Raw genomic sequence first — 14,552 nt, 5'->3', positions numbered from 1 at the left:
GGTAGGATTATGGATGTAGAATAAGGTAATTAGATTAGATTAGATTAGATTTTATTGTCATTGCACAAGGTACAGATATGTAAGGTACAGGGCAACGAAATGCAGTCTATAATGTAATGTAGAATAAGGCATTAATATGTGCTTAATTAGCACTAATACATGGCTAATATTCTAGTAATATGCATGCTAATAAGCAACTAATAGATGTAACCGTAAAATAAAGTGTTGCCGTTGTGTCTTTTGATATATTTATTTTCTAATTTGCAGCACCAAGAATTCCACCTGATAAGAGAATCTTCACCACAACACACACACCAAACTGTGTGTTTCAAGATGTTGATGAAAGGTTTGTGTCCGTGAGCATAATGGTGATTAGTGATTAGAATTTGCTTGGGATCTTGGACCTTGTATATTCATATTCAAGCTTCCGATCTAGTCATGTCAGAAGTGTGACAAATGAGAACATTTGTTTTAATGATGACAAGCTAGAATATGAAGTAAGCTAATTGTCTGACTTTAAATTAGTCGAACTCTTCTTAGCATTTACATGTATTTCATTTTAGCATTATTTAGCTTGAAGATTAATCAACAATTTATTTCATATTCATGTTTGTAGGTGGATCTTTCACAATAGTGAAGCAACTGCTGAGAAACACTGTAGAACACTGTAGAAACACAGTATGATGCCGTTTGTCTACAAGACATTTCTAAGAGTGCAGTTAGATACAAGAGAAGTCCCACTGTGAAATTACTGTGAAAGTAATGCAATTATTAACCTGGAATATACTGTAATTTCACTCCAAAATGTTTAACAGTGTGGCATTTATTTTGGAATATCTGTTATTAGAACAAATCTATTTAGACAATGTGTTATCCCCTCAGCTTTGTCTAAATACTGCAACAAAATTTACTTTGGGAAATAAAGACCAACTAAATGATAAAATTTAAAAGCATACTTTATACTTGCATACTTTGCAGGGCAGTGCCTCTGTTAGGATTTCTGCCTCAGGACTTGATTGGGACATCTTTTTTGTTACACCTGCATCCCAGTGACAGACCTATAATGCTGGCTGTGCACCGGAAAAGTAAGGATACAAATTCATACACAAACACAATCTGAAGTGTTTATTTTGTTAAAATGTTCTAATCTTGGTGATTCACCAGGGGGACCCTGACACTCAGGCAGGCAAATCCTCCTTTTAACACACAATTTTGTCATGTTGTGCTATACAAATTCAATATAAAGTTATATACTGTCAATATATTGTTGATACATTATGTACTACTAATAAAGACAAAATAAACTTGAAACCTATTACTGGAATTATGCTGCCTTCAGGCAATCACATCCAGTATTGTCCTTGCTTTCCTAATTGTCTCTCCGCTACAGTTCTGCAGTATGTTGGGCAGCCATCTGATCAGTCCTCAATCCGATTCTGTGTGAGAAATGGAGAATATGTTACTCTAGACACAAGCTGGTGTAGCTTTGTGAACCCATGGAGCCGCAAGGTGTCCTTTGTTATTGGACAACACAAAGTTCGCATGTGAGTTTTCGCCAGTGCTTATGTATATATTTGTAACAGTCTTTTGTTACTATCTGATGTAGACAAAGGTAGATATAATACACTTTTCTTTTTTTATATTCTTTTTGACATATGGTTTCTGTATCTACGTGCAGGGGTCCGATGAATGAAGATGTGTTTTCAACTCCAGCTTTCACAGAGGAAAAGATCATAGATTCAGATATACAGGAAATTACTGAACAGATTCACAGACTGCTTCTACAGGTGAAATCTCCCTATTTTGAAGACACAAAAACGCATGCACACTTTTCACTCACTAGCAGCATACTGCAAGAAATGATGCTGTCCATGAGCATTTGTATGAATGATGTAAAAGTAGTGCATTTTTAGCAGGGTATATTTGATCAGGTTTAAAGTTCCACAGATCGTGTCACATTCTCCACAAACACTCTTTGGCATAATGTGGAATTTGTAGTTGATGTGTTATACAAAAGGTTCAATCCTCAACACATCAACTACAAATTCCACATTATGCCAAAGAGTGTTTGTGGAGAATGTGGAGAATGTGACACGACTGTTGGCAGAACTAGTTGCTAATTTCAGTTTAAAGTCATCAATGAAATAGACAGTGTAAATTTCTGTCTTGTAGCCGGTCCACAGTATGGGGTCAAGTGGTTATGGCAGTCATGGCAGCAATGGTTCTCATGAGCACCTGCTGAGCATAGCATCCTCTAGTGACAGTAATGGAAATGGAAACACAGCAAACGTTGGGAACAGGATCAACAGAAATACCAGTAAGGAGGAAGGCAAAAGCAAACCGGTAATTCTCCTTCTCAGCGTGCACATACTTATATCAGAAACTGCACTCATTTAATAACAGTATTTCCAAAATATCATTTTTTTCTGTAAGAACCAGATGCTTTATGCTAACTTTTCATTTAACACATTTATTACAGTGGGGTGTTATTAAATGGAGCGCTAAAACCCTTTCATCAGACAAAATTATTGATATATATTTTTATTGTTGATAATATTATTATTATTATTTTATAGATTTTTTTTCCTCTCCAAATGCTGTTCTCCTGTGCACTGTTTAACATATATTTTTTGTTCAGTACAACAGTACTCAAACCACACTACATCATCTACAAACTTGTTTTTCAGAGGTCATTTCAGGAGATTTGTAAAGGGGTTCACATGTTGAAAGCTCAGGAGCAGCAAGGCTCCTCTTCCAAAGCAGAACAGAAAAAGTATTTGGACAGTAAGTATATGTGTGTATGTTAGTGTCTGTGTGTATAGTACAGCAGGGTACGTCTGTGTTACATATTATATTGTTAATGTGATTGTATGTTTGCGTATTTACTAAGTGTCTTTAGCAGGGTTCAGGTCCCCTGTTGTAAAGCAGAAAGACTCTGCACTGCTGGTCAGAGATGGACCTGCCACAATGGAGGAACTCAAAGACCATGCAATGTACTCATACCAGCAAATCAGCTGTCAAGACAGTGTCATCAGGTGTGTGTGTGAAAAAGATCTTTTTCCATTTGCAGTTTTTTTTTCTGCTCCCTGTAAGACGTGATCTGGATAGAGCAGCTGTTGTTACAAAGTACATACCGATTGTGTAAAATCAACACTTGTTAAAACATAGAAACACCTTACTGCTTTTTACAAAATTAACACAAAGGGAAAAAATAAAATAATATTTACTTAAAGCTAAAAATGTAAAAACATGAAAGATTAAAAAATATGAAAATTATACAAAAGGTTCAATTTGTAGTTGTTGCAACAACAAAGAAAAACAAAGAAACACATTACATAGAACAAGTGCCAGGGGTATCGGTTTGCATTTACACGCCAAGACTTAATGCACAGATTTTTTCTGACACAGAACAGTGGTTCTTAATCCTGGTGCTAGGGACACACCTCTCTGCACATTTTGTATACCTGCCTTATTTGACACAGTTCAGTTAATGGAGCTCTCTCCTAACGAGCTGATGATCTAAATCAGGTGATGAAAGGGAGATATGCAAAATGTGCAGAGCAGGGGGTTCCCAGAACCAGGATTAAGAACTACTGACATAAGCCTTGTTCAGACGGTCAGCCCAAATCCGATGTTTGTGCAAATTCGATCATATTTAGATATTCTAAACAGCAATGAACTACATGAAATCCGAATTTTGCAAATCTGTTTCGAGCTACATTCATTTGTGATTTGAAATCCTATTCAAATCACATTCCTAGAAGTCCGTTTCAGTCTGTTTCAGTATATACACTTTTTTGAGTTTTGAAACCAGCGGAGATGGCAGCACAGAATGAAGTCGCACCCAAAAATGTAATAATCCAGCACGATGGCTGCATGTTAACATGTCATATAAGACAACATCTGTATTGCAAACTCTATTGCTGTTATTGTTTTAGCGTAGGCATAACAATGCAACGGCATTGCCATAGAAACCAATGCAGATATTTAGAAAAACGAAAGAGCGCTACTGGACACACAAATCGGATTTGAGAAGTTGCGAGACACAATCAGCCCGATCACTTTATTTAGCTTTCATGTAAACACTACATTCAAATCGGATATGCACAAAAATGGTATTTGAGCTGACCATCTGAACAAGGCTTTAGATCAGATTCCAATCGGATATGCACAAAAATCAGATTTGGGCTGACAGCCTGAATGAGGCTAAAGTATCAGATTTTTTTATCCCTCCATTGCCATGGTTATCACTGTCAATCACTGCATTTTCAGATTCAATTCCATATTTAATTACAGTTGTCAATCTATGACATGCAGCATGAAAAATAAATATTTTATTTAAATTCTGAATTGGTTAATCTCTCGTAATCCAGCTCTATGTCAGACATAAGTATGGTATTGTTTGAATATGTATGGATTAGTGAATTGTGTATGTCACAGATATTTGGAGAGCTGTAACATCCCAAACACAGTAAAACGAAAGCATCAGTTCTCCTCAAACACAACCTCCTCAAATTCGGATGAGGACAAAATCTCCTCTGATGCCAGTCTACAGCAAACTGATGGTAAGTTTTATTTTAGTTTTATTTAACAATTGTGGAAGGCAATATTTTGATAGATATCAAACAAAGATACTTCTTTCAGTCCCTGTTTGCAATTTTTTGCATGTATTTTTAGAATCTCTAGGTATGGCAGCACCATCTTCTATGTCTATAAAGACCAATGAAAAGCTTCCATCAGGTCTTGCCCCAAGTTGTGTTGTCGAAGGGCCTTTACCTCCTTTGGATCTGCCCAGCAAAGCAGACAGTGTAGTTTCTCAGTGTTCCTGCAGCAGCACAGTTGTACATGTGGGAGACAAAAAAACACAGCCAGAATCAGGTACCGACGCATAATACACATTATCACAAAATAATAAGGCTGTTGATTTAACACATTAATTCGTTAAGAATCAAGTGAGCCAATGATTAATAACCCATTTATAAACACAGTCACTTACTTAATTTCTCATTTGAATGAATGACTGAATGACTCATTCATTAATGAATTAGTTAATTTCCAGAATAACAATTTCCTGATAATTTACTCACCCAAATAAGGTTTTAGAGGGAAACATTCCAGAATTTTTCTCCATATAGTGGACTTCAGTGGTGGCCAACAGGTTAAAGGTCTAAATTGCAGTTTCAGTGCAGCTTTAACGCACGATCCCAGCCGAAGACTAAGGGTCTTCTCTAGCAAAACGATCAGTCATTTTCTAAAAAAAAAAAGAAAAGAAAAATAGTATATACTTTTTAACCACAAATGCTTGTCTTGCACTAGCTCAACCTCACACATGGAAAGTTTGGAAAGGTCATGTGTAATGTAGGCGGAAGTACCCAGTGTTTACAAAGCAAATATGCAAAGAAAGTAGGGGTGTAACGATACACGTACTCGTATTGAACCGTTCGGTACGAGGTTTTCGGTTTAGTACGCAATACAAACCGAGCGATTCAATTCGTTGAACTAATCATATTACATCTGGAAAATAAGACAGCTTAAAGTGTGTGAAATATAATGTTCTCAGTTCCACTGCGCTCAACAAGGCAGCCCAAACGACGTAACAGACAATGTGCTGTTTTCCAGTGGCGTAACGTTAGCGGACGGGCACGCACTGCGTAAGGCCCCACGATAACCTCCCCTTGCTGGGTTACGTCGAAAGACGATGATCTTGTATTGACGATAGCCAGAGATATTGTCAAAAATATCAATTGTTGGCAATAGTAAGATATTTATAATGTAGGCCTGTTACATTCTTATTTTATTAGGCCTATTATTATTATTATTATTATTATATTATATTACAGGCTCACTGGGGGAAATGCATACTTGCGTAAACCCCGAGGCCGGCTGTGTGCCAGTGCGTCCGTTCCGAGGGGCCCCTCGGTCAGGGAGAATATAGATGGCAGTGGGAGGACTCGCGGGAAGCAAACAGGTCTACCTGAGCTTCCCCGAATCGACTCCAGATCAGCCGGATCGTCTCGGGATGGAGCTGTCGTGAGAGAGCATCGGCCGCACGATTGAGCTCCCCTGGAATGTGGACAGCGCACAGCGATGTGAGTTGATGTACGACACAGCCGCAGTGTTGTCCGTACGGACCAACACATGCTTGCCTAGCAGCAGTGGCCGAAACTGCCGCAAGGCATGGTGCACTACCAACAGCTCCAGGCAATTGATGTGCCAAATCAGTCGAGGCCCCGTCCAGAGCCCCGAGGCTGCCTGCCCGTTGCATGTAGCGCCCCAGCCCGTGCTGGAGGCATCTGTTGTGACAACAACATGCCGGGACACTTGTTCTAAGGGCACCCCGGCCCGTAGAAACGCAAGGTCTGTCCAGGGGCTGAAGGAGTGGCGACACTCGTGTGTGATACTCACCCGAAGTGAACCGCGGCGCCATGCCCACCTCGGGACTCGGGAGTGCAACCAGTGCTGAAGTGGTCTCATATGAAGCAATCCGAGCGGCGTGACTGCAGCTGCGGATGCCATATGCCCCAGGAGCCTCTGAAACTGTTTCAGTGGCACCACCGTCCTGCCTCTGAAGGAACTCAGGCAGTTCAGCACTGATTGGGCGCGCTCGTCTGTGAGGCGCGCCGTCATACTCACCGAGTCTAACTCCACACCGAGAAAAGAGATTCTCTGCACAGGGGAGAGCTTGCTCTTTTCCCAGTTGACCCGAAGTCCCAACTGGCTGAGGTGCCGTAACACCAGCTCCCTGTGATTGCACAACTGCTCTCGGGACTGGGCCAGAATGAGCCAGTCGTCGAGATAGTTGAGGATCCTGACGCCCACTTCCCGTAGCGGGGCAAGGGCGCCTTTTACGACCTTCGTGAAGACAGGGATAGCCCGAAGGGGAGGACCTTGTACTGCCATGCCCGACCCTCGAACGCAAACCGTAGGAACGGTCTGTGTCGCGGAAGGATCAAAACATGAAAGTAAGCATCCTTCAGGTCGATCGCTGCAAACCAATCCTGGGGCTGGATGCACCTGATCATGCGCCTGTGCGTCAACATCTTGAACGGGAGCCTGTGCAGGCCCCGGTTCAAGACTCGCAATCCAGGATTGGTCGAAGACCACCGCCTTTCTTGGGTACGATGAAGTAAGGGCTGTAAAGCCCCTGCCTCATCTCGGCTGGAGGGACCGGCTAGATTGCATCCTTTGCCAGGAGGACAGCAATCTCCTCGCACAAGACAGGGGCGTTCCGAGCTACCACTGAGGTCTCGAGAACGCCGCTGTACTTGGGAGGTCGCCTGGCGAACTGAATCGCGTAGCCGAGTCGAATTGTGCGCGCGAGCCACCGAGACGGGCTGGGTAGCGCAAGCCACGCTTCCAGATGCCGTGCAAGGGCCTCCAACGGCACAATCGGCGTACCTGCGGTGGTGCAGCGCAGGGGAGTAGGGCTGGATGGTACAGAAGGCAGCGCGTTCTGAAGCATCCTTACCGAACTCCCTGTGTCCCAAAGGGGACTGGCTAGAGGTGCGTGGGGAGGCACTGCGTCCCCGAACCGCACTCTCTTGGCCGCTGGCAAGATGGGTCGCGGTCGAGAGTGAGGAGGCAGCGCGTCGCACACTGTCAACCCGCGAACCTGATAACCCAGAGGAAAAGGAAATTGCTCTTTCTTTTGACAATGTGGGTAGCGCCCTTGAGCCAGCGGCGGAACAGAATGAAATGATTCTCCCCCAGCCCTCCTTCGGGGGAAGGAGCAGCGCTGACCTCGCATCTCCTGAGATAGAGCAGCTTCCCACATCTCCGGGTTGCCTGTGTCAGGGCCGTTTTATCGCCTCCTTGGACGATATCTGGGCCAGCTGGAACACGGGGGGCGCCACGCTCCTTCAAGAGGCTCGACGCGCCAGCACAAGGCGGAGCAGCTCAGGGAAACACAGAAGGGCGCCCACAGCGACCAGCAGACTGGGGCTTGCCCTGCGGCGGAGCGGTGCATCACGCCGGGGCAAGATGTGCTGGACGGCCTCGGTCTGCTGCAGTACTGCCGAGAACTGCTGGGCACAGTCCTCGACAGTGTCGCCGAACAGTCCAGCCTGGGAGACGAGAGCGTCGAGAAAGTGTACTTTGTCGACTTCGCCCTTCTCAGCAGGCTGAGCCATAGACGGCACTCTTGGACCACAAGTGTGTGGACATCGCCTTCCCGAGGGACTGCGCTGTGACTTCCATTGCCCGTAGGGCAACCTGAGGTTCCTGCGTCAACCTCAGGTTGGTACTACCCTCATGCATTTAATGCCTTGGCTTGTGTACTCGCAGGATAGCCGTGGCATGCAGGGCAGGGGTGGCCTGGCCCGCAGCTCTGTAAGCTTTGGCCGCAAGAGCAGCCGTCAGCCCATAGGCTTTGGACGGGAGACGCGGACGATTCCTCCAAGTGGCGGCCTTTCGCAGGCACAATTGCACCACGACCGCTCTCTCCACCTGAGAAATGTCAGCGTCCCCCTTAGCCGCCCCGCCATCGAGGGTAGCAAGGATGGAGGAGGCAGACGCGCCGCTTCTGGCCGTAAAAAGGGGCCGTCCACGACTTCATTAGCTCCTCGTGCACTTTCGGGAAGAAAGGAACCAGGGCAGGGCGTGGTCGCGAGCCACAGCCCATGTCGAGGAGCCAATCATCTCACCGCGAGGGCTCGGGACTGGGAGGTGTGCACGCCTCCAGCCCGATCGTGGCTGTTGGCAGAGGACAGGAAACGACCGCAACCAAGAGGACACGGCCGGAACAGCATCTTTAAAAAGACGTGAACCGACCATGATTTGCTCTTTTAGGAAATCTGCTCTTTCAGTTGAAGTGCCCAGGGAAATCGCTGCAGACAGGACACCGCTGTTCGCACCGTGACGCCAACCAGAACAGCTTCCAGACAGATGATGAATGGCTTTGTGGAGATCAACACGTTCATCCACTCGGCTCCGAAGCAAAAATCGGATGAGTGGATGCACCTGTCGCCCTTTTATACCCGTATGCACGGGGAGTGGCTCAGGTATGCAAAATCCACTAGCCAATTTCATTGGCGTTTTCTCTTAAGTCAGAGATGATTGGGGCTTCCAAGTAAATCCCCTATGTCGTCACGACATAACTCGTAGTGACCGACAGATAGGGAACTGTACATACATAATTGTCTATAATATATATTGTGTTTTTTGCTATTTTGTACATTGTCTATTTTGTATATTTGTATATTATTCTTTTTATTCTTTTTATCATCTGTCTTGTTTTGTATTGTCACTGTCATTCTGTTGCACTGTGGAGCTTCTGTCACTAAAACAAATTCCTCATATGTGTAAACATACCTGGCAATAAAGCTCATTCTGATTCTGAATTATAGGTCTATGATTAAAATATTAACACTTCAGTCATCAATATAAATCAATGAAATAAAAAGCTTTTATTTCAAGCACCGACTTTCAAAAACAACCTGTTTAAAACTAAATATGTTTCTTCTCATTTTTTTCCACTATGTAATATTAGAAATATTACGGGAATGAATGAAAACAGTTAGCTATATAGCGTTATCAGCATAAGTAGATTCGTCTCTCGTCGTTCTGTGAGAACATGTGGCGTCAGATGCCGAAAGCTCCATTATTGCTCCGTCATGCTGTTTTTACTTTCACTTTCTGCATAGTGAATTTACTGAGATTAACACGTTCACTTGCATAACTCTTGCGCAAAGTTTGCACATTGCTTGTGTGTGATATCCATTGGCTCGCCTTCATGGTTTAAAACAGAAATATTTCCAACATTGCGACGTAGCTAATTACTCCCGTACCGAACCGAACACCTCGGTAGAAATTGTGATCAAAACACACTGCTGTCTTTATGAATGGGGTCACTGAATCTATGGATTACCTGATTTGTTCAATTAGGCAAGGCAAGTTTAATTATATAGCACATTTCATACACAATGGTAATTCAAAGTGCATTACATTAAAGGAATTAAAATAATCATAACAATAAAAGCAAGGAAGTAAAATTTGAAAAATGATTTAAAATGAATTAAAACAGTTAAGAATTGAAGATGATGAGACCGTACATAAAATTCAGTGAACAAATGTATTTTGAGTATTGATTAAAATATGGCTATTAATTTACCACATCTGATCTCTTCTTGAAGCTGGTTCCAACTGCGGCTGGCATAATAGCTAAAATCGGACTCCCCTTGTTTTGAGTGAACCCTTGGTATTTCTGATGTACTAAAGATCCTAGTGATCCTAGGCCATTTAATGATTTATAAACAAGTAACAATACATTCAAATCGTTCCTAAATGTAACTGGAAGTCAGTTTAAAGACCCGAGGGCTGGTGTGATGTGCTCAGATTTTCTGGTTCCAGTCAGAATCCTGGCAGCAGCATTCTCGATGAGCTGCAGCTGTCTAATGGTCTTTCTGGGAAGGCCGGTCAGTAGTCCATTACTCCACCCTGCTGGTGATCAAGGCATGAATAAGTTTCTCAGAAGTCTTGACTGGAAACAAAACATCTAATTTTTGCAATGTTTTTGAAATGATAATATGCTGATTTAGTTTCAGTAGCCATGTCAAAGCAATTATTAAAGTCATAAAGTCATTAGGCGATAAAGCTAGGTAAACCTGGGTATCATCTGCATAGCTGTGCTGCTGTAATAGGCAGTTTGGTTCTTTCTCATTATTAAATACTTTCATTCATTTTGTTATGAAACAACTATGTTGCTCAGAGTCAGAGACACAACAGTTCTGCTTAGCTTTGTTTGTGCATTCAAGAAATTGCACAAAAACAGAAAATACTGTGTCTAAATTGTAACACAATAACTTCATGTTTATTGAACTGTTGCATAAAATCAAGATCACATAAAAAATCATGCAGGCATATTTGGGGGGAAAATAGCACTCTTGCTCATGTGATATTGCTTAACTACTGTATATCATATAAATATAAGAGAAAAACCCATACAGGGGAATTTTTTGCCCTCATATTTTAGACTTTAGAGGCATATTGCTGGATAAATCATGCAGTCAGTTGTTGTCCTGCATCTTGTTCGTCAGCAACTGCATGAATAAGATGATGTGCAGTTCTGGGCCAGGTGCGTTCTATGGATTATTAATTTAACATTTTATTTTTAATTAATTACACTTACTTACCATGTTAAATCAACAGCCCTAGTTTCAGTAGATAGCTGCAGTGTGGGGAACCTCTATTGTTCTTTCCACAGTACTGATGTGCATTACAACCATCTAGGTGTTAATTTAAGAGGAAGATTAAATTAAAATGCCAATGTCATTTAACTGTTGCAGAGATCATTGAGGATGCTGCAGAAAGCCCAGCCCCTTCTGTGCCGGTTAATGTGATTTCCCCACCCACAGTGGAGCAGGAAGCCTATAAGAAGCTGGGACTGACAAAACAGGTGCTGGCAGCGCACACACAGAAGGAAGAGCAAGCATTTCTCAGTTGCTGCAGAGAACTTTGGAATGGTCAAGCGCTTCACAAGGATTGCCCACCTAGCACACAAAGAAACCGACGACAGGCTGCCGAGGGTATGTATACATGAAAAACACTTGATGCAAGTTATCGATGGCAGTGGTAAAACAAATCTGTTCCCAATCCTAGTCCCAAATTATGCCTGCCACCTTTCCAGTCATCTGCACATTAATGATGTTATGGCATAATAAGGGAGCACATTTCTGTATCATGAAATTACAAGTGGGGGCACCCTATACAGTCTCAAGAACTTTGTGGACATGTGCAAGTGATGGCCACAAATACACAACAAATAAGCCTTTTTCGAGAAAACGTCCATATAATTCTCTTTACATTACACTAATTTTCCACTTTTTCTTTGTCCTTACTCTTTCTCTGCCCCTTTGGGTGGCTTCAGGAGCTCATGGATCCAAAGCAGGAGTGAGTTTCCCTGTTACAAAGGGGAAAAAAAGCTGGCGCACCAAAAAGTCAAGAAAGAAACCACGCACAAAACATCCTGATTCATCAGATAATGCTGCGTCTCAGCACAGATCTCTCCCACCCCTGCAGGGTTTAAACCAGACATCTTGGTCCCCCTCCGAGGCATCACAGTCTGGGCTTTCAGTTCCATTTCCAACTGTGGTTCCAGGATATCCTCTCTGCCCTGTAGTTCCCTCTGTTGCCCCACCCCAAGCCCCTACAGGAGGAGCAGAGTCCCAGAACACTCAGGCCACTCCCTCTGCAGCTACATATCCTAACCCATTAGTCACACCAGTTGTAGCATTGGTTTTGCCCAGTTTTATGTTGCCACAGATAGTCACAGCACCTCGCTCTCCATTCCATGCTGACACTCAGCAAGCCTTCAGTGCTCTCTTTCAGCCCCAGCAAGCCTACAATATCCAGCAACCCTTGCAGCCTCAACAAGCCTACACTGGCCAACAAGCATTTCAGTCACAACAAGCCTACAGCACCACGCAGCACCTTCAAAACCCTCAAAGCTGCAGTACCCACCAGTGCTTTCAGACCCATTCCTCCTTCACTTCCCAGCAACCAGCATTAACACCCCAGACACATTTTCAGTATGGAATGACATCTGACCCCAAACACTCCGTCATTGTGTCTACAGAGTGTCCTTCTCCTTTGCCACCCCCTCACTCCCCCCCACTGTTTGAGTCTCGCTGTAGTTCTCCATTGCAGATGGACCTGCTTCAGATGGAGGAAAAACAGGAGTCTCATACCATAGCACCCCAGTCCAGCACCCAGAGTATTTTTACTTTAGTACAGGACAAAAACAACACATCCATCAATAGCACTTCTTCTGCAATGGATGACTTCCAGCAGGTAAAGGGCTACAAATATTTGAACAAATTTAAGCACACACACCTTGCACACTTGTATCATGAATTCCATCTTTTGCCTGATTTTCTCCAGCTACTCTTCCAGACATGTTGTTCAGGGAACGGTGACCACTCCTCATCCAGCAGCGGGTTGGAAATGTTGTTTCAGGAAGACTCTCATTCCGGCATGGGCTCTGCCATGTCAGCATCTACTGGCTCCACATCCAATGACTGCAACACCTCTAATAGTGGAACAGGTGACTGCAAGTTAATGCTTCACATTAACATTAACACATTAATACAAAAAAATACTAAACACATGCAGTCTGCCATGATACCTTACGTAAGCAATTATTAACACCAGACTACTGAATTGAAAGTGGTCAGTCTGGACCACTATTCTTCTGTTGTTACCTCTCAAGACATTTTAATCCATAAAGTGCTTGTCTGTAGAACTATTTTCTTTATACCAATGCCAAATTCACCATTTGTTTGCCTTCAATTATAGGTAGTTCCAAAATTGCTGACCATATTACAGTCGCATAACACGTATTGGGCAGTTGGTTAATTATAATAATTAACCATCTCTATGTGACTGACTAGATGTCAATCTAGATGACTGACCACCAGAGAGTATCAGCAACTGACTGGCATTACATTTGGAATTGGATTTTTTTTTTTTATTAATACAGTAGTAAGTGTTGGAATAACAATATGGTGGCACAGTGTTTACAGTGTCTATGTCATGAGCAATCTAGTTCTTTATAATAGATTATTCATACCAGTCAGAATTATTATATATTGTAATGTATAATAGTATCAGCTCAGAAAACTAAACTTCTTTTGCATTTTCTCTTCCTGACCAGGAAGCAACACAAGCAAGTATTTTGGCAGTGTGGACTCCTCAGAGAACAATCACATAATAAAGGAACAGGAGGAGAATTTTAAGTATGTTCTTCAAGAGCCTGTTTCGAGACTTATGGCCAATGATGATGACTGTGTCATGATGAACTATCAAGTGCCATCAAGGTGAGAGTCAATTCTGTCTGTACTGGGAGAAGGGGGAATTTGGTGTTTAAAGATATAGTTCACCCAAAAATAAAACTGTCCAGCTGAACCAAAAAAACTGAACCAGACGTTACTCTCACTTTTCTTCGGTATTGACATACTTCCTGAAACGGAATATTGAATAGAGGGCAGGGTTTTATTTTAGTGCACATCGCTGCCATCTCTTTCTCCCCGAAAACTAATGGTTTGAAGGGAATGGTTAAGGATACTCTTCCCAAGCCATCGAACTGATGTCATCAGTGAACAAATGCCATTCCAGAACAAAAGTAAATTTTTGGATTTTTAGAAAAATTACCAAGACAAACCAAGATTACCAAGGGTTTTTTTTTTCAGTGTATTCATTTCACCCCAAGACTAGCAGTGTGAACTTGCAAAGTAAATAATGTGAATTTTGATTTCATTTGGACTTTAAACTTTTAAAAAACTATAAGCTCTGTTGTAAGAGTGTTGATGTTTTGGGACAGGGATATGGAAAAGATTCTGGGGGAAGATCGCGAGCGGTTAAGGCGCATGCAGAACAACCAGCCCCGTTTCTCTTCAGAACAGCGCCGAGAACTGATTGATCAGCATCCCTGGATGAGGAGAGGAGCGTTACCCAATGCCATCAATGTCATGGTATGTGACTCTAGGGGTGGGCGATATATTAAAAAAAAATTCAGACAGGATCTTATTTGATTGTTTTTGGTATTGTTTTTTTAAATT

General features: G+C 42.7%; 1 protein-coding gene across 11 annotated transcripts in view; it reads left to right on the top strand.

The window, feature by feature from the left end:
- The window catches only part of LOC306854457 (period circadian protein homolog 2-like), a 35,547-nt gene that overhangs the window by 18,444 nt on the left and 2,551 nt on the right, over positions 1-14,552 (top strand). For 5 of the 11 annotated variants that reach the window (XM_079392461.1, XM_079392462.1, XM_079392456.1 and 2 more), the window contains 14 exons: positions 268-346; positions 979-1,085; positions 1,391-1,544; positions 1,679-1,787; positions 2,173-2,343; positions 2,688-2,784; positions 2,900-3,035; positions 4,441-4,565; positions 4,678-4,878; positions 11,283-11,522; positions 11,864-12,786; positions 12,877-13,039; positions 13,649-13,811; positions 14,315-14,465. In XM_079392461.1, the coding sequence (XP_079248587.1) occupies positions 268-346; positions 979-1,085; positions 1,391-1,544; positions 1,679-1,787; positions 2,173-2,343; positions 2,688-2,784; positions 2,900-3,035; positions 4,441-4,565; positions 4,678-4,878; positions 11,283-11,522; positions 11,864-12,786; positions 12,877-13,039; positions 13,649-13,811; positions 14,315-14,465 (2,819 nt within the window). The remainder of the gene's footprint in view (positions 1-267; positions 347-978; positions 1,086-1,390; positions 1,545-1,678; positions 1,788-2,172; positions 2,344-2,687; positions 2,785-2,899; positions 3,036-4,440; positions 4,566-4,677; positions 4,879-11,282; positions 11,523-11,863; positions 12,787-12,876; positions 13,040-13,648; positions 13,812-14,314; positions 14,466-14,552) is intronic. The other 6 variants (XM_079392466.1, XM_079392463.1, XM_079392459.1 and 3 more) reach the window with 3 other exon arrangements.

This window comes from Barbus barbus (assembly GCF_936440315.1).
Source record: "Barbus barbus genome assembly, chromosome: 34".
NCBI classification, from domain to species: Eukaryota; Metazoa; Chordata; class Actinopteri; order Cypriniformes; family Cyprinidae; genus Barbus; species Barbus barbus.
The sequence above is the reverse complement of the archived record's forward strand: the minus strand, read 5'-3'. Positions and strand labels throughout refer to the sequence as shown.